Source organism: Amphiura filiformis, chromosome 1 (genome assembly GCF_039555335.1).
Source record: "Amphiura filiformis chromosome 1, Afil_fr2py, whole genome shotgun sequence".
In the NCBI taxonomy this organism is placed as follows: domain Eukaryota; kingdom Metazoa; phylum Echinodermata; class Ophiuroidea; order Amphilepidida; family Amphiuridae; genus Amphiura; species Amphiura filiformis.
Genome location: NC_092628.1, coordinates 77,683,269 through 77,701,689, shown reverse-complemented (window position 1 = coordinate 77,701,689; position 18,421 = coordinate 77,683,269). Strand labels below are relative to the sequence as shown.

The window sequence follows — 18,421 nt, the reverse complement described above, 5'->3', positions numbered from 1 at the left end:
TTCAGGGCTAGGATACTTAATTCCTTCTAAATAGAAAATAGAAATACTGAAGTATTTTGTAACATTGCCTGTTACCAAACCAATGGTAAAGGTCATTAGTCTCTCCAACACTATATTTGCGAGTCAATCGTTTCAGAGAAATCAGTGAAAAGAGTTGTTCGCTGGTAAATTAATAAAAATTTGCAAACATTACTTTAGTTCAGAAATTCTATTTATTTGATAATAATAAATGGTTTACTTATTGGAAATACTTCCGTCTGGGTTATCTTTTATTTAAATATTCAAGAATAAAACAATATTGCTATATTAATTATATATTATGTAAACATAATAAAGAAGGAAAAGTCATGTTTGAAAAAAACTATTTACATCTTTTTATGATGCTATTGATACATACACACCCTTCTGAGTTTTACATTTTGTTATCGCACATACCAGAAATGATAACCTGAATAGCATAAACTTTTCAGATTGTTAATGACCGACACACGAACAATAATTTTTTTTTTTCATATTTAAATATATCGGCACTATCCCTCACAAGTTTTAGGGACTGGTTGTCACACCGAACATGGAGAACCATTGCTTTGAAGACATTTTGTAAGGGTTTGGTTCTTGTGTTAAGTTAAATTTGAAGCTACATACACAACTCCAACATACATAGTATAGAATTATCAACATCATGACAAACAAAACAGAAAACGTACCATATTTTAGGATTTTCCCTTCTTAAAATACATCAAATAGTCACTATCGAAGTCATCCGGATCACTTTGTTATCAATATGATATTTTAAGACAAAGTATTTTTGAGCACATCAGACACACCGAATTGCATTCTGAATACGAGGAATGTCCTTCTGATATCATATAATTTTCGAAATTCTCGATATAATACAAAATTTAACATTTAACAGTCCTGTATGGACTTATGAGGTTTTCGACGAATTTTACTGTAGACACTTATGATGCGCTTTACCAACCAGTTAGATAGTCGGTTTTATCCCGTAAGGTGATGGATTAATAATTTTATCACTAAAGGGTTAATCTACGATTAGCTTAAGTAATCTGGGTCACTTGCCGGATCAATACACCCTTCCCCATCCTGGAAAGAGGAATAGAAAACATGACAACGATGATTAAATTTCGAAACAGCCCTTTATTAAAATCACAATGATTAATTCCCTGCTGCACAACATGTATTATTATTATAGTTTATTTAAAGAAAACAAAATCATGCTATTCATCGTAATTCTTTTTACTATCTTGAATAAAATTATATTTTTTAATCAGAATACGAACACAATGTTGAATTACAAGAAAAGAATGAAATAATTGCACATATTGTACCTCCCAACATTATGGAATCCATTAGTTTGCAGTAATAACAGACATCCAAATTAATATTAGGTCCAGCAAATTTATATCTCTTTGTAATAAGAGGGTGTATCATAGTCCTGGTAATAATGTCCTAAATTAATAATGGTGATTTCAAATGGATCCAATGTTGCCGTTAAGAAGGGGCAAGCTATTTAATAAACACCAAAACTGGTGAGTACAATTACATTGATACATGTTGTATTGTACAATTTGATGCTATTACATGTAGCATCTGCTGATGCTATATTGTGTGCATATAATTAATTTTAAAGAGGACGCTCCACAAGAGCAGTTATTCTGGGGTGAATCAAACCTGCCTGGTTATCAAATTAATCAGTGACAAGGTTATCTCTGAATTTTACAGGTGCTAGTTGATGCAATAATATTAAAACATCAATTAGCACCTCTCAAATTCAGAGATAACATTGTCACTGATTAATTTGATAACCAGTCAGGTTTGGTTCACCCTAGATGAACACCTCTGGTGGGTCTACCTCTTTAAGCTAACATATTTCAGATTTCTGCCTCCAGTTAAATTAATTGTGACCCGTTCCTTAAAAAAACCTTTTAGATTGATATTTTGGTATACCTGTAACATTAGTTTTTACCATGTAGACCTATGTTCTTTGAAGATATGTCAATAATTTGTCAAGAGATCTTTTTCTATTATAGTGTCAATGAAATTCTTTGAAATATAGCCATCAATTTTCAAATCGATCCAGCTCTTGAATACTAGTGGCATGTGTTTGTTAAGTTTTTATCTCAAAAGTTACTCAGCCGATTTTTGTGGAAACGGGTCACTTGTAAATGTATAATCCGTGTATATAATCCTTGGTACAATAGCAAACAAACAAAGCAGTAGTATAATAATAATAAATAATAATAATCGAAAATTAAAGTCACGTTTTGACTAAGCTCTTGCAAACACGTTAATTATAACCTAAAAACATAAATTATCTGGAAATAGTATATGTATAATTACACAAAGTTACTGATAACTTTCTTATTTACAATATAAGTGATGTTCGTATTCATCGTAAAGATGAATGTTGTTCATTCTTGATGGAACATTCTTAAGTATTGGCTAAATTTATCTCGCTATATTAAATAAGGGCATCAAAATCCGAGTTACAAACACAATTTCGAGATGACCTATTCACAATATTATTTGCGATCTCACATTTAGATATAATATTAATGAAATCAAAATTTTACCACGCGAAAGTGATTCAAAACTGCATTTTCTGTCAAGATTAAATATGCGAATATTAGTCCATTACCATTCAGGTGAGTAATTTTATTGCACAAATTGACATAGTATCTTTCATATGAACAAAACGTCTGAACTTTCTGACATATGGATTGTCATACTTGGTCAAAGTTTTGTTTTCTACAATAAATGTGATTATTTAAATCATAGCAATAAATACAAAGAAGTGAAAACCAATGGGAGTATAATTGTGGCGAGTTTTGCTTTTAATTGGTTGCCAGCACCACCAGATCCTCGATATCTTCCTGACCCAGGGCAATTAAAAAGGTCAACTCCGACGCTGTTTGGACCGGCAACCCTGCGAATGGAGTTGTCATCAAATTTGTAGTAAGTCATGCCCTTGATGAAATATGTAAAACCTGTGGTAGAAAATAAAAACAAAATATTGTATACAACATAAATAACACACTTTACTAAAAAGCTGTATTTTATAAAACAAATTATAGGTAATAAAAGACTAACTAAGATATCATACGTGATATCTTCGGAGATACGGTTTCAAAACCAAACTTTTAATTTAAAAGAATATGACTCTATTTCTTTAGTAAAAGGTACAAGGTCAATGTATGTAGTTTAGTACGGTTTATTGTCCTTTTTTTTTTTAAATAGTTGCATCGATTGAACCACACAACATGATCGGATGCTAGTACATAATGGGGATATGGTGGTAGAAGGATGGTTATTCTATTCGACTCACCTCCAGACCCAAATGCAGCACCTACATTGCCAGGCATTTCAACCCAGTTAGGTGTAATAGGTTTAGGGTAGCCTCGATCAACGCGTCCACGTCTTTCATTTAACCTATAATAGTCATTTCCGACGAAGAGGTATGGCATCATGTTACCCTCCCAAATAACGGCCGCATCGATTTTGGTAACTGTCGCTGGAAGGCCAATCTCAGTAAGAGCACCTTGACGAGTAAGACGAGGGCCTTCGAATTCGTACCACATGTTTCCTTCAAGAAGAGAATAAAATGGATAACATTATCGTCAACAGGAAATACTAAATACAATGATTTTGTCCACCTGTTCGTCTTGGGGTTTTTTTTTAGCAGGACGGAGCCATTGGATTTATCTATTATTTGGCATAACACAATATTCAAACAAACAACCTCTATCCCGGCGCTTATCAACACTTGCACATCAATCTGAAGTGTCCAACTTTGATTTGTTATAATATCTTTAATCACTAATGGCCAACCTAATGACCAAATACCTACCTTTGAAGAAAACGACATTTTCTGATGCTTGCAAAACCATAGCGGCATCAATATTTGTGGGGGCTTTTTTTCCAATACGTTTGGATTGGTTTTGGATAACCACGAGATGGTTTGAGATTTTCTTCAAGCCTCCAATAATTGGCTCCCTAAAATGTAAATGACATAAGCCGTTAGAAAAACGTGTAAAAATGTCAGGATACGTCAATTAATATCATCATTATGTTTACAATATCACTCCTTTGTAAGTGGGCAGTCCCATTTACTGTTAATATGGTTTATATATTCAAGCTTTTTCTTCAAAATACATGGGATTTACAGTTTTTCCTAGAAATTGCATGGAGAAACATAATTTTTACACCGTCTGTATTGGTTTGCAATTCAAAAATCAAAATGCTTTTGATTTTTTGTTTGATATTTTACCTGGAATAAGTAGATTCTTCCATCTAAGTTCATGGCAGCTTGGAAGATTGTTCCACAAGCATCTGGTCCAGTTGGTGGGCGTGGGCGTGGGTTGGTTGGCGTGTTGGGTGGTTGTACTGGGGGATTAGGGTTGGGGTTGCTGGGGTTGCTGGGGTTGCTGGGGTTGCTGGGCTTGTTGGGGTTGCTGGGCTTGTTGGGGTTGGTTGGTGTATTCGGTGTTTGAGGTCGAACTGGAGCTTTTCCTGAAATGTACAAACAAGTATTATCATCATAATAATAATAATAATTATCATCATCACCATCATGTTTGTGAGCAGTGACGTAGCCAGGGGGAATAAGTGTCATTAAACATTGAAATGACCAAAAATGGGACTAACATTAACAAATGGGGACGACAATTTGGCTCAGCTGGCTACACTGCTATTTGTGAGTTGTGTAAGCAAGTCCAGTTTACTGTATAAACTGTACTCTATGGAATTAGAACAAACGGATAGAAGCAAGTGTAAGAATATACTAAGATTCGTAATCGAATTTGGAGGTAAATAGAAGGTTTGTCTCTCAAGCCATCTTTACGCGTAGCCCTATGAGCTCAGTCTTGTTTTTAGGCTTTTGTTCAGTTATTAAAAACATGGACGCGTAACGCTGAACAACGTGAAAAGTGGGCTAAAAAAACACACACCAAACAATAAAAACAATCCGCGTAGCAATTAGCTTTGTTTTCAAAATAAAAAGCATAGCACTAGCCTTTTTGCAATAATGTTTGAGAGACGAACCTTTTTGTGGCCTAAAACAACAACGAAATTCTTTTGTTACCATAAAGTCTCTGAATTCCCTTGATATCGTCAAGTGGCAATTTAAAGTTTGGTTGATAGCCTTGGTAATAAGGTGCCATTAATGCTCGTGGATTAGAAGAATGAGCCAGTCCAAGACTGTGACCAAGTTCGTGAGCTGCCACCAGGAACAGATCGGTACCTATTTCATGTTTAAGAAAAGAAGCGAACAATGTCATTCTACAAAACAAGTATAACATTTGCTTACATATTGTGTGGATGGCAAAACTTATTCTTAGAATTAACTTTGTACATTTACTAATAACCTTAATAAAGAAAGCAATGTTGTTAATAAATTAGTTTTTAATCTACACTATAATGAGGTATTGTTAATTACCTCTGTAGCTCCTATGGGAAAAGGACTCGTTGTCATCAAAATGGGCGTCTCCTCCAATACCCCTGCCTGGGAAATACGCATGCGCAAGAGTTCCACCTCGTCCATCAAAGGGATAGCCATCTCCATGTTCTCCTCTTGCAAACTGGATATCAATATCAGCTGAACCACGAGTTACCTGTCGGAATTTCAGAGGTGTGTGATCCGACCATGTTTGAAACGCCTTCTGTACTGCTTCACTTACTTGTCCCCTTCCTAAATCCGGTGTGTAGTTTAATATCCTGAAGAAAAACAGAACAAATAAACAACTTTCCATTCCTTTGGTTTGATCATTTTCTGGGTAATTGTATGTTCAGGGAGCGATCGTTATTTACGACAGGGGGGAATGGGCATTTTGAGGGGTGAACCCGGAAATTTGTTTGGGTCTTGAGGGGGGAACGCGAAATTTTCCGTTGAACCAGGATGGGGATTGTTAAATTTTAAATGGAGTAATTCGGAAAAACAAGGGGGGAAAGCGAAAATTTTCAGCGGACGCGAGGGGGAACGCGAATTTTTTTGTCGATATTTTTTCCAAAACGCCCATTCCCCCTGCCGTAAATAACGATCGGTATCTTAGTAATAGCCACCTCTGTATAACATTAAGTTTGATTTTAAATTCCCGCTTATTGTTTAAATTGTTACTCTCCTTTTCGCTTTCAAATGCCGGAGATTGCCTGTTTTCAATTTTTGCTGATTTTCATTTAATCAAGGTTCTTTTGGTTGGAAAGATATAAACCGTAGTCCTAAATACATGTATCTTGATGAGCAAAAATCTATTTACATTCATAATAAAGCAATTATGTTATACATAAGGACTGTCATGCAAATCACTTACTTGTATGTTAAATCTTTATTTGGCCATTTTTGTCCGGCTAGTGCATATCGCTTCCTTCTCCTCACTAAATGAGCTTTTGCTCTCGGGCCAACAAAGTCTGCTACACCGCACCTAGGACTCTTGATTTTAGCCATTGTTTCTTTATCTAGCTTTCCGGTTCGTGTAAGCCCATTAAAATCCTGCATTTCTTCAATAGCTAGTCTAATATCAGAAGGACCCTTCATTCTAAGAGGTTTAGCTCCATGGAAATAGTTGTACTTTTCAAGGAAGCTCTGAAAATAAAGCAAAATAACAACAATTACTATGATATATGTAAAAAGTGTTCTCCTGGGGATTTCCTTTAGTTTGTTCACATCTTTTTCTTTTCCGTCGTTTTTTTCTAATAGGCAATAGAATTAAAAACAAAAAACAATACCATTCATGGAATAAATATAATTCGATAATTCGTGGTCCGTTTTATAAATCAAATATTATCATTGCAATATGATTGCAATATCATTGCCTCAGAGGTGCTTTTAGGTGCTGTAGTACTAATAATACGGCAAAATAATTGAAAACAAAAAACAATAACATTCATGGAATAAATATAATTCCATAATTTGAGATCCGTTTTATAATTCAAATGAAACAAAATATTGTCATTGCAATTATCAATTGTGGTTGCTTTGACCACAGTACATATCTACAAACTTCAAACTAGAAAGCATTTTCGAAAATACAGTAATGTGGTCATACATGACTAAATTTAACTTACAATAACAAAGGTCTCCACATGTTGTATGGTTACTACATGCTTAGGTCATTGGTTAAGAAGAGAAAACAGAAAATTATCCATCTTTGTCAGCCAATGAGAAGAAAACATAATCTGAAATCAAGAGTTTTCATTGCCGTCCGGGCGTGTTGGAACCCTTTGTCCATTGTAGTTTGCAAGTACCTTTAATCGGCGCAGAATAATGTCGATATAAGGATATCATCAATTCGGAATTTGGCAATAAGCTGATACATTTCCGAAATTTTAGCAATGTGAAACTTTCATATTTGCAGCATTTAACACATTGTTATCATATGAATTAAATGTGTTAATTTCTTGATTTTGAAATACCAGATATGTAAGTGTTATCCTTACTCCTACAATAGGGTTACGCTTAATAATCATACAGAAAAATATATGAAAACTCACAAAGGTAACAAGATTGTTTGTTAAAAATTGTGTTAAATTGAAAAAGAAATTGTCATTAGTATGCAAACAGATAATATTAGTCAAACAATAATACATCCAATGATCGGATTAGATGTATGTATATTCACAGAGATTCTGTAGAGGAAGATCACATTGTAAAGCACAATTAGCTGAACAACAGGTTAAATGATACTAAATTAACAACAATGGTTATAAACAAGCAAGAGCTAAAAATTATGAATGAAATATTAAAACATAATTAATCATCAAACACACAATGTACAACTAACGCTATATTTGTTTTGAATTTCTGTTTGTAATCGTCTCTGGGGCACATTTTACAATCAACACGTAACTAATCACTATGGGGTAGATGTGAAATTGTTAAAGTGCCGGCGCAATTATTTAAAGGAAACTTTGTATTCTTTTAAAATTATATTACCAGAAATATTTCAGGTAACAGACATGAAAGATGATATGTATAATAAAGTTTATATTCGTGTTTAGTGGTAATGCCATGACATACAATGATTTAAAAATAACAAATAGCTCAATATCATCTTTTATCCATTCCTTCTTTATCAATCAATATAATTAACTAACTGAAATAAAATAGTACTTATTCACTCAAAAAAAAAAATCTGTTATTGACATATTTAGTATTTTGATCACAATCTGCACATTTATTTCCATCATTGTGATCATTTGTGTGAGGCCGGTCGACTGCATATCCGTCTTTACACGCTTTTCAATACGGAAGAAATGCTAACCTCTCGTGACATCATCCAAGCAGCAAAGTTCATTTCCCATTGAAATGCGTGTAAAGACGGATATGCAGTTTACCGTTCTGGTGTTGTTAAGAGTTAATTAAAAGCAACATGAAGCACATCAATACATTATAAAAAAATCACAAACACATCTACAATGACTAATAATGAAAAACCTGCACTTATGACGATACAATAGTTGTATTTACAGGATAATTTATTGCACGATATCTTTGCTGTCAAAGTACAGGTAAAGAATAGAAACACTGAAGTATTTTGAAACCATGGACTAATGAGATACAGACGAACTCCAAACAGTCAAAGTCTTAGCATCACCTGATAATGAGGGCCGATCGTTCAATGAATTGCGACAAGGGAAACAGCTACGCACATACCGCGTATTTTTACGGTCTTCCGCGTAAGCGCGAAGACAGGCGACGCTTTATCACGTATACGCGAAGACACGCAATGCCAGTGTGATTGTTAGATACGCACGATCGAATAAAACACGAGGACTTTGACTGTTGGAAAATAGTCTATATTGGTAATTTATTGCACGATATCTTTGCTGTCAAAGTACAGGTAAAGAATAGAAACACTGAAGTATTTTGAAACCATGGACTAAAGAGATACAGACGAACTCCAAACAGTCAAAGTCTTAGCATCACCTGATAATGAGGGCCGATCGTTCAATGAATTGCGACAAGGGAAACAGCTACGCACATACCGCGTATTTTTACGGTCTTCCGCGTAAGCGCGAAGACAGGCGACGCTCTATCACGTATACGCGAAGACACGCAATGCCAGTGTGATTGTTAGATACGCACGATCGAATAAAACACGAGGACTTTGACTGTTGGAAAATAGTCTATATTGGTAATTTATTGCACGATATCTTTGCTGTCAAAGTACAGGTAAAGAATAGAAACACTGAAGTATTTTGAAACCATGGACTAAAGAGATACAGACGAACTCCAAACAGTCAAAGTCTTAGCATCACCTGATAATGAGGGCCGATCGTTCAATGAATTGCGACAAGGGAAACAGCTACGCACATACCGCGTATTTTTACGGTCTTCCGCGTAAGCGCGAAGACAGGCGACGCTCTATCACGTATACGCGAAGACACGCAATGCCAGTGTGATTGTTAGATACGCACGATCGAATAAAACACGAGGACTTTGACTGTTGGAAAATAGTCTATATTGGTCTATACCCTAGAGTAATAAACACACAGATTGGAATTTTCCACGCCTGTGCTTTCTAAGCGTACTTGAATTCAGTTTACGCCGGTACATCGTTCAGACCTGGCGCCATCGCTCATCATACGCGCGAAGTTTCTTTTGTGTACGCTCGCGTTATTTTTGCTATTTTTTAGTTTGCTCACGCGGTACATGACTAAGCGTCGATCCCCATAGGCAATATGCCATGATTCCGTGGTGTGGTCTATACTGCTTCAACATAGAAGTACAAATCAAATCTGTGGCATCAGGGGTCGCACTGCGTGTTAAAAATCGCGACGCATAAAGAGGTGCGCTCGGCAAGTGCAACACGCATTGCACTGGAAATAATTATTCTCTTACGTCCAGTTTCCGAGGTCTATTTACTTTGTACTTCTTAGTTGACGGACTATATGTTTAAAGTATTGTCTGGTACCAAACCAATGGCCCGGGACCAATGGTATAAAAGTCATTAGTCTTTTCAACACTATAATCAACTTTTGTGAGTAAATAGTTTCAGAGAAATCAGTGAAAAGAGCTGTTCGCTTGTAAATAATTATGCAAACATTGCTTTAGTAATTAATTCAAATATTCAAATTTATTTGACAATAATAAATGATTTACTTATTAGAAATACTTCCGTCTGGGTTATCTTTTATTTAAATATTCAAGATTAACACGATATTGCTCTATTATATATAAAGAAAGAAACACGTTGTTTGAAGAAAAAAAAGCTATTTACATCTTTTTATGATGCTATTTGTACATACACGCCCTTTTGAGTTGACTTAATTTAATATTACATTTGTGATCGCATATTTAAATATGCCAGAAAGGATAAGCTAAATAGCATAAACCTTCCAGTTTGTTGAAGACCGACACACGAACAATGAATGTTTTTTCATACTTACTTTCATACTTTATACCATATACCGGCACTATCTCTCATAAGTTTTAGTGTATGGTTGTCACCAAGATCATGGAGAGTTATTACTTTGAATACATTTTGTCAGGGTTTGGTTTTAGTTTTAAGTTCCAAATGAATGCTCAATTGAGAAGTAAAATTGAATAAAATAATAATGATGATACTAATAATAATGATGATAATGATGATGATAATAATAATAATAATAATAATAATAATAATAATAATAATAATAATAATAATAATAATAATAATAATAAAAATAAAAAATAATAAATAAATAATAATAATAAGAATAATAATAATAATAAGAAGAAGAAGAAGACGACGAAGAAGAAGAATAATAAGGAGGAGGAGAAGGAGGAGGAGAAGAAAAATAAAAATAATAATAATAATAATAATAATTAACAAAAATTATATAAATTTAAAAAAATAGTCTGTATGGTTCATTCGTCTCTTTCTTTCAATTTTGTAACAAAGTTTGGTGAATTTTGCATTTGCTTCAAAACTGAGTGGCTTAATCCATCGTCAAAGAAAGGCACATACCGATATTGTCATTTAATTATAGTAATAAATAGAACACAGACAAGACAAATGGAAGTAGAACTGTAGCGAATTTTGCTTTTGATATGTTGGCAGCAGATCCTAGCCGAAAACTCCTTCTTCCAGTGCATTTGAGAAAATCAATTCCAAAGTCTCTTGGACCAGCGACTCTTCGAATGGCGTTATTGTCGAATTTGTAGTAGCTATGACCCTTGATGAAATACGTGAAACCTGTAAAAAATTGGAAAATAAGTTTCCTGTTTACCTTTGTGGTAATAGAAAAAGTTATCCAAGTTTGAAAAAACAAACAAAAGAGATTAACCAATGTTAACTCAGTTGAACTTTTTAACGCTCTTTATCACTATAAACATGATAAACGTCACCATCCACTATTCCTATGAATCCATTGCTTAAAGACCCATTGAGTGATCCCAGCGCAAGTGCAAATAATTAGAATTGTTTATAAAGTGCTTAAAAGTGAAGGATAGGTCATTCAAATTGTCATTTGGTATTTTTGAAATGAAAAATTTGGCAAAAATGAAGAAAACAGCAGTATTGACGAAGTTGAAGCCCCATTCAAATACATGTAGCTAATTTACATACTGTCAGTATATAAATTACAGATTCATGTGTAATGCCTTGTTTTGCCTTAAATACACGGCTTTCTGCTGAACCACTAGCAGTCTATATTAGCACATCTATGATAATGACAAACATACCAAAAGCTGAATTTTGATTATTTTTACGATCGTCCAGATGAGCAAATCCATGAATGAGTCTTTAATGTTAGGCAATTTAAATACCTCAAATAATAGCTTCTACCTGGATATAAAGTACTGTCATTTCTCCCTATGTATTTTTCAATTGGATGTCACTGGAATAATGTTTCAACTCTGATCAAATTGAATTCTACAAACACAGTTTTGCGGAGTTCCATATCTATATTTTACCTTTAAATCCAAATGTAGCCCCTACATTGCCTGGAATGTTGACCCAGTTAGGTGTAATAGGTTTAGGGTAGCCTTTGTCAACATTTCCTCGTTCCTCATTAAACCTATAATACTCATTTCCGACAAAGAAGTATGGCATGCTGTTGCCGTCCCATACAACGGCGGCGTCAAGTTTGGTAACTGTCGCTGGAAGACCAAACTCGCTCAGGGCACCATGACGTAGAAGACTAGGGCCTCGGAATTCGTACCACTTGTCCCCTATAAATATGGAGAGATATAGGTAATTACATTAAAGGCAATTTATACTTTGAAGAATTTAAAAACGGGTCTCAATAATGATAATACACAACTTGCTATATTTCCCCCCATATTTGCTTCCGGTACTCATGGTATTCATTGTCACCGGTTGCACAATCAGTAGGAAGGAGTTTCTTATCCTTCTTCTGTTGTTTTTTTTTTTAAATAAAAGTGTAAATTGTATATCAGATATGAGGATCATAATCGACAGCAAATGTTAATTTATCACAGGAACTGTATGTCGATGTCTGCACCTCCTACACAAGAAATGGTTTAACGAGAAATCTGCAACGATATCATAAATTTTCTATTCTTAAGGGGGTACTACACCCCTGACCAATTCTGTGCCTATTTTTGCATTTTTCTCAACAATTATAGCGCATAGGTGACAGGTAAGATATGTATATTATAGGGGCAAAGACTTACTTGTCACCAATGCGCTATAATGTTTGAGAAAAATGCAAAAATAGTCACAAAATTGGGCAGGGATGTAGTACCTCCTTAAGTGGTATAACTATATCGTTAGTGACAACTACGATATAGTTTTAGAGGTACCACGAAATAACAAATTTCTCGGAAACAATGTACAGAGAAACCTTTGACATTTTTACTATCTGTTTCACACAATGTCAGAGCTCATATGCAAATAACGTTTTATTGATTTATATAGTGGTATTGCATTTTGTCATTACATTTGCAAACAGTTAAATGGAGGAATGTACAGTTTCATGGAATTTGTAATATATTGTTATTGACTCCACTATTATACAAGGCAAATCTTTTTACCTATCGCTTGTGATTATTCATGTTAGAATCATTATTTGCATCATTATTTTTATTTGAGACGCATAAAGTGCAGCAAACTCTCTTATTGGTTACTGGTTTCTGATATCCAAGTGCCTTTTTAGTTGTGTCGGTCTTTAGATACATCTGTACAGAATGTGTGTTATATGACGCCATGATTTCTCAAAAATGAAAGAATACCCACCTTTGAAGAAAACTACATTATCTGTTCTCTGCATCATAACAACAGCATCAATATTTGAGGGTGCATTTTTCCAGTAAGCTGTGATTGGTTTTGGATAGCCAGCAGACGGGCGGCCATTTTCTTCAATCCTCCAATATTGAGTCCCCTGGTGACAAATATATGTGTGAAAATGTATTTATATTGCCAGTTGAAAAACTGAAATATTTGAATTGATTATTATTATTAGTCACGCGTTTCCAAGGAGCTAATTCGTGAAATTACACGATCAATTTTGCTGCACAGTAGTCTCATGTTGTTCCGTCTTTGCATTGTATAGTAAGACCAACCGCTATGTAAAAGGTCACTCTCTACAACCTGTTATGGCAGCGAGGAGGTAGTCACGTGCGTATTTATAAAAGCGCAATTTATAAATGTATTAGATATAACTATTAGGTATCTTACCTGGAACAAGAATATTCTACCCTTATAATTCATAGCAGCTTGGAATATCAGTCCACAACCATCTGGTCCTGATGGTCCGCCTGGTGGTGCTGCTGGGTCGGGTCCTGGTTTAGGGCCAGGGTCGGGTTTGGGGCCAGTTGGGGGCTGAGGTCTTGCTGGTGCTTTACCTGAAGTATGATAAAAAAAAACAAAGAAACGATAACAATGTATTCTCACGAAGTATGTTAATTCGCCGATCGCACGAACATTTCAAAACGAGGTTCTCCCCGAAAGGTGCGTGCTGTGTGTGCGTATACGCCTGTTACAGAAACAAAAATGCACATTTTGCGCATGCGCTTGCAGGGAGAACTTCGTTTTGGTAGCAAGATGGCGGATCCGTGCAAATGGCGAATACGAACATGATGAGTTGCCCTATAATGTCACCTGTTTACATTAAGGACGCCCTCTGTTGTTTCACATAAATGATATAATACAAAGTGTCTGCAGAGGCCTTGCATGTTTTTATCGATTTGCTCCAAACAAAGGATTTGAACTGGTGTCATTCACCGTGAAAATGGCGTAGTGCAGTCCATTCAATCAAATTTTGTCATCAACCTATTTGATCTTAGTGCATTATGTTATGTGTGTGAGACGAACTGACGCGGTAGATTGAAATCATGCTTTTGTTGAATGCATTTGGGTAGTCCGCCATATTTACGGAATGATACGTTATATCCACAACCTCAACCATTCAATCAAATTTTGTCATCAACCTATTTGATCTTAGTGCATTATGTTATGTGTGTGAGACGAACTGACGCGGTAGATTGAAACCATGCTTTTGTTGAATGCATTTGGGTAGTCCGCCATATTTACGGTATGATACGTCATATCCACAACCTCTATGGCATACCACATAAAATGTGTGGTTTTATAATTTTGTGATATTATGTTGCTTAATAGCACCTGTAAGCAAGTTTGGTATTATTTGCTTTGAAACCAGAGTTAATCCAAGTAGAGAAAATTAGCCCAAATATGACCCATTCAAAAATTTAGCATTGGAACCAAAAGTTCAAAGGTTAATCCGCTGTAACCCGTAAGGCAAAAACTGCGCCTCGTGGCTAGGTTAAACTATAGCTTCCAATTCCTTGTTTCAAGACAACAACAAAAATATGACATTATTATTGGCTTAATCGGACAATGTTATATAAATGAATTTGTACAAAAGTTTTCTGACCTTGAACCTATTTTGCTCACAAACGAGGAATCGCACAGACATATGAATATTTACGATTTTGCTTGTCATGATTAGCATAATATTTTGATATATTAATCATGAAGATTGGAGCATTTTGAAATTCTCCCTTGTTGACCTTTGACCCCTCATATCTCAAGTCGCCCATACTTTCATTTTTTACATTATGCAGTTTTGTGTTCTAGGGAATTCATTGACCATATCTACAAACAGTCAGTCTCAGCATCACCCGATAACAGTTTAAATACTGTAAACACTGATCGCAATGTGACAAAATATATATAATGATACCAACAGCGGGAGTACTAAATGTAAACACATGCCAACTCACCCCATAGCCAGGTTTTCTGAACGGGGGCACAAAGTGTTGAATGCATCGAGAAAAAAAATATGATATGACCGACGGGTGTAAATTGTTGATCCCAAATTGTTTCGCGGGGACGCTCAAGAAATAGTGGGGGAGGACTGCCGTGCAGAGATGGCCTTGTATTTCACAATCTACGTAAAATATTTGCAGGATTAATCCTTGTTTATTTTTGCACTAGAATACGCCAAAGAGAAGAAACGCATCCCAGATAGATTTGGGCAAATATTTCTTACCGACGGATTTCTGGGGGAAGCGGCCCACCGAACACCCCCCACCCACACCCCACCCCCCTTCCCCACCTCCTGTTACGCTGAGCTCATCTATATAGAGAGATAATCAAACATTTCAGTGACATAACTGTTCTAAAGTTTCGAACCACTGTGATACCATACTTACCATAAAGCCTTTGAATTCCTTTGATATCATCTAAAGGCAACTTAAAATTTGCCTTGTAGCCTTGGTAATAGGGCGCCATCAACGCTCGTGAATTAGATGAATGTGCAAGTCCTAAACTGTGTCCAAGTTCGTGGGCAGCCACTAAGAACAGGTTGGTGCCTTAAATTAACAAATTTAAGATAATAAAATCAAACCCTATTGCTGCATATAATACAGCACAATAATTATTGATTACGTCATCACTAATTTGGCATATCGAATAGCAGGAGGTAAAATACTTTTGTCCGTGTGCTTTTCAACTTTCCTCTACTCTATAAATAAATAAATAAATAAATAAATAAATAGATAAATAAATAAATAAATAAATAAATAAATAAATAAATAAATAAATAAATAAATAAATAAATAAATGAATAAATAAATAAATAAATAAATAAAAAAATAAATAAATAAATAGATAAATAAATAACTAAATAAATAACTAAATAAATAACTAAATAAAGAAATAAAGAAAGAAAGAAATAAATAGATAATAAAATATAATACTAGTAATGTAAATGATAAAAACAAAATAATAAAAATAAAATAATAATAATAATAATAATAATAATAATAATAATAATAATAATAATAATAATAATAATAATAATATTAATAATAAAAATATTAATAAAAATAATAACAACAATAAACACAACAACCACAATAACAATAATAATAATTATTATTATTATTAGTGTTATTATTATTAGTGTTGTTATCATTATTATTATTGATGGTGATTTTTTCCATCATTCAAAGAAATCGTACATCACATTGGATCTATTAAAAAATGTTTAACCAAAGACATGCATACTTCCTAATTTCATCGAATATTTACGCTACTATTTATGTAGAAATATATCACCATATCTCTTACGCAAGGAAGAGAGATAAAGTAAAATACAATTGCGTTTAAAAGCTAAAAGGCTTGTTATCGCACAAATGGTTAAGTTAAAAATCTACAAATTAAATGCGGTAGTTAATATTTATTTATGTTTCAAATAAATGCAAATAAAACATCAGGTTTGTTATTGTTCAAATAATTACAGATTGATTATAGTTGGTGACTTTTTACCATCATTTCACCACAAATAGTTTGGTTTTGTAAAAACAATCTGTAATTATTTGCAAATAAAACAATTAAGCATGCATTCATGAGCGATGGGTTTAATTTTAAAAAGCAAAATACAAGCATAGAATGACATTCGCTAGTACCTAGTGTCTTATTTCATCATTAGAATTTAAAAATGTACAAGCTTAGAATAATGAGTGATAAAAAATTAAGAAAGTTAATTATAAACGTAGGACACATGAATGTTGGAAGACATGCATAATGCGATGAAGTTTAATATCGCACGGTACCAGCGTTAATGTTGTGAATTATTTACGCATATTATTGATTACTAAAATGCGAACAAAGCGAGCAAAATAAGGAAGCAAATGGCAATAGGTTAGCATGTCATCAGAGAGCAACCAGCTTGCCTCTACATACCTCTCTGGCTTTTGTGTGAAAAGTGCTCATGATCATCAAAATGGGCGTCTCCACCAATTCCTCTGCCTGGGAAATACGCATGCGCAAGAGTTCCACCTCGCCCATCAAAAGGATATCCATCGCCATGATCTCCTCTTGCGAACCGAATTACGATATCAGCCGAACCACGGGTCTGCTCCCGGAATGTAAGGGTGTTTGATCTGCCCACGTTTGCAAAGCACTTGATATGGCTTGTCGTTGCTGATCCCGGGATAAATCGGGTGTGTAATTTAATATTCTGAAGGGTAGAAAGAATTTACAATTACATTTCGATGTATTTTAGGAAGATTTTCCGGGATTAGCAACACGTAAGTGATCAATGACACACATGGGCATTATCTTCTTATTCGTTTGCCGTTTCAGTCAGGTTATTTTGGTCAGCAAAAAATATTCAAGCCATCACGTACATGTTGTAAACTGATAGCAAAACCTTCCTATCACAATCATGTCATGTTCTTTATAAATCTATTGCATTCCGTGAATAACTCCAAGCATTTTCCTTAATAATTACTTTTTTTTTGCTATTCCAGAGATTTCAATGTTAATAGTTTGCATTTATCTTAAGTAATTTTGAATAAATGTGGTTTTCTTATCAAACCATATTGATGTCAACACGTAGAAACCAATTAATGCGATTCACTGTTTCGACTGAAGGCATGAGCGAAGCACCTTACTAAGTATATTCAAGATTTTCTTGTATGGATCAGATCGAAAGACAATCACTTCTCCTGGAAATGGATGGAGCATTATGAAGCATTTGTTACTACGTGTTCCATTCCATTTACCTGTAAGTTAATGATTTTGTGGCCATTTTTGTCCAGCAAGGGCGTATCGCCTCCGTCTGACGAGATGAGAATTTTTCGTACACCTACAAAATCTGACACACCACACCGGGGACTTCTCATTTTAGCCATAGTTGCTTTGTCTAGGCTTCCGGTTCGTTCCACCCCACCAAAATCTTGCATTTCTTCTATAGCTTCCTTCATATCTTCAGGGGTTTTCAGTGAACGCGGTTTGGCTCCATGAAAATAGTTATATTTTTCAAGAAAGTTCTGAAATTTAACAAGATACGGAACAGTTAGTTTGAAAACTCGAATAAGATCGTTATCTATAAAACGATCTTAAATAAATGTTATCAATGTAGCTCAACGATATAATTAGAAGAGTCTTTAAACTTTATTCATTTCAAATACGGATCTGCATTCACTTCTCCG

The 18,421-nt window shown here is 34.6% G+C and overlaps 1 protein-coding gene across 1 annotated transcript in view; it reads right to left on the bottom strand.

Moving 5' to 3' along the window:
• Positions 1-1,138: 1,138 nt before the first annotated feature.
• Positions 1,139-18,421, bottom strand: part of LOC140163116 (uncharacterized) — a 42,048-nt gene continuing 24,765 nt past the window's right edge. The window contains exons 2-15 of the mRNA XM_072186494.1: positions 17,993-18,259; positions 17,169-17,445; positions 15,635-15,793; positions 13,638-13,804; positions 13,197-13,341; positions 11,912-12,169; positions 10,984-11,192; positions 6,327-6,598; positions 5,456-5,733; positions 5,102-5,260; positions 4,289-4,530; positions 3,869-4,014; positions 3,347-3,604; positions 1,139-3,008 (exon numbers count right to left, since the gene is read on the bottom strand). Coding sequence (XP_072042595.1) covers positions 3,916-4,014; positions 4,289-4,530; positions 5,102-5,260; positions 5,456-5,733; positions 6,327-6,598; positions 10,984-11,192; positions 11,912-12,169; positions 13,197-13,341; positions 13,638-13,804; positions 15,635-15,793; positions 17,169-17,445; positions 17,993-18,259 — 2,532 coding nt within the window. The 3' untranslated portion in view covers positions 1,139-3,008; positions 3,347-3,604; positions 3,869-3,915. The remainder of the gene's footprint in view (positions 3,009-3,346; positions 3,605-3,868; positions 4,015-4,288; positions 4,531-5,101; positions 5,261-5,455; positions 5,734-6,326; positions 6,599-10,983; positions 11,193-11,911; positions 12,170-13,196; positions 13,342-13,637; positions 13,805-15,634; positions 15,794-17,168; positions 17,446-17,992; positions 18,260-18,421) is intronic.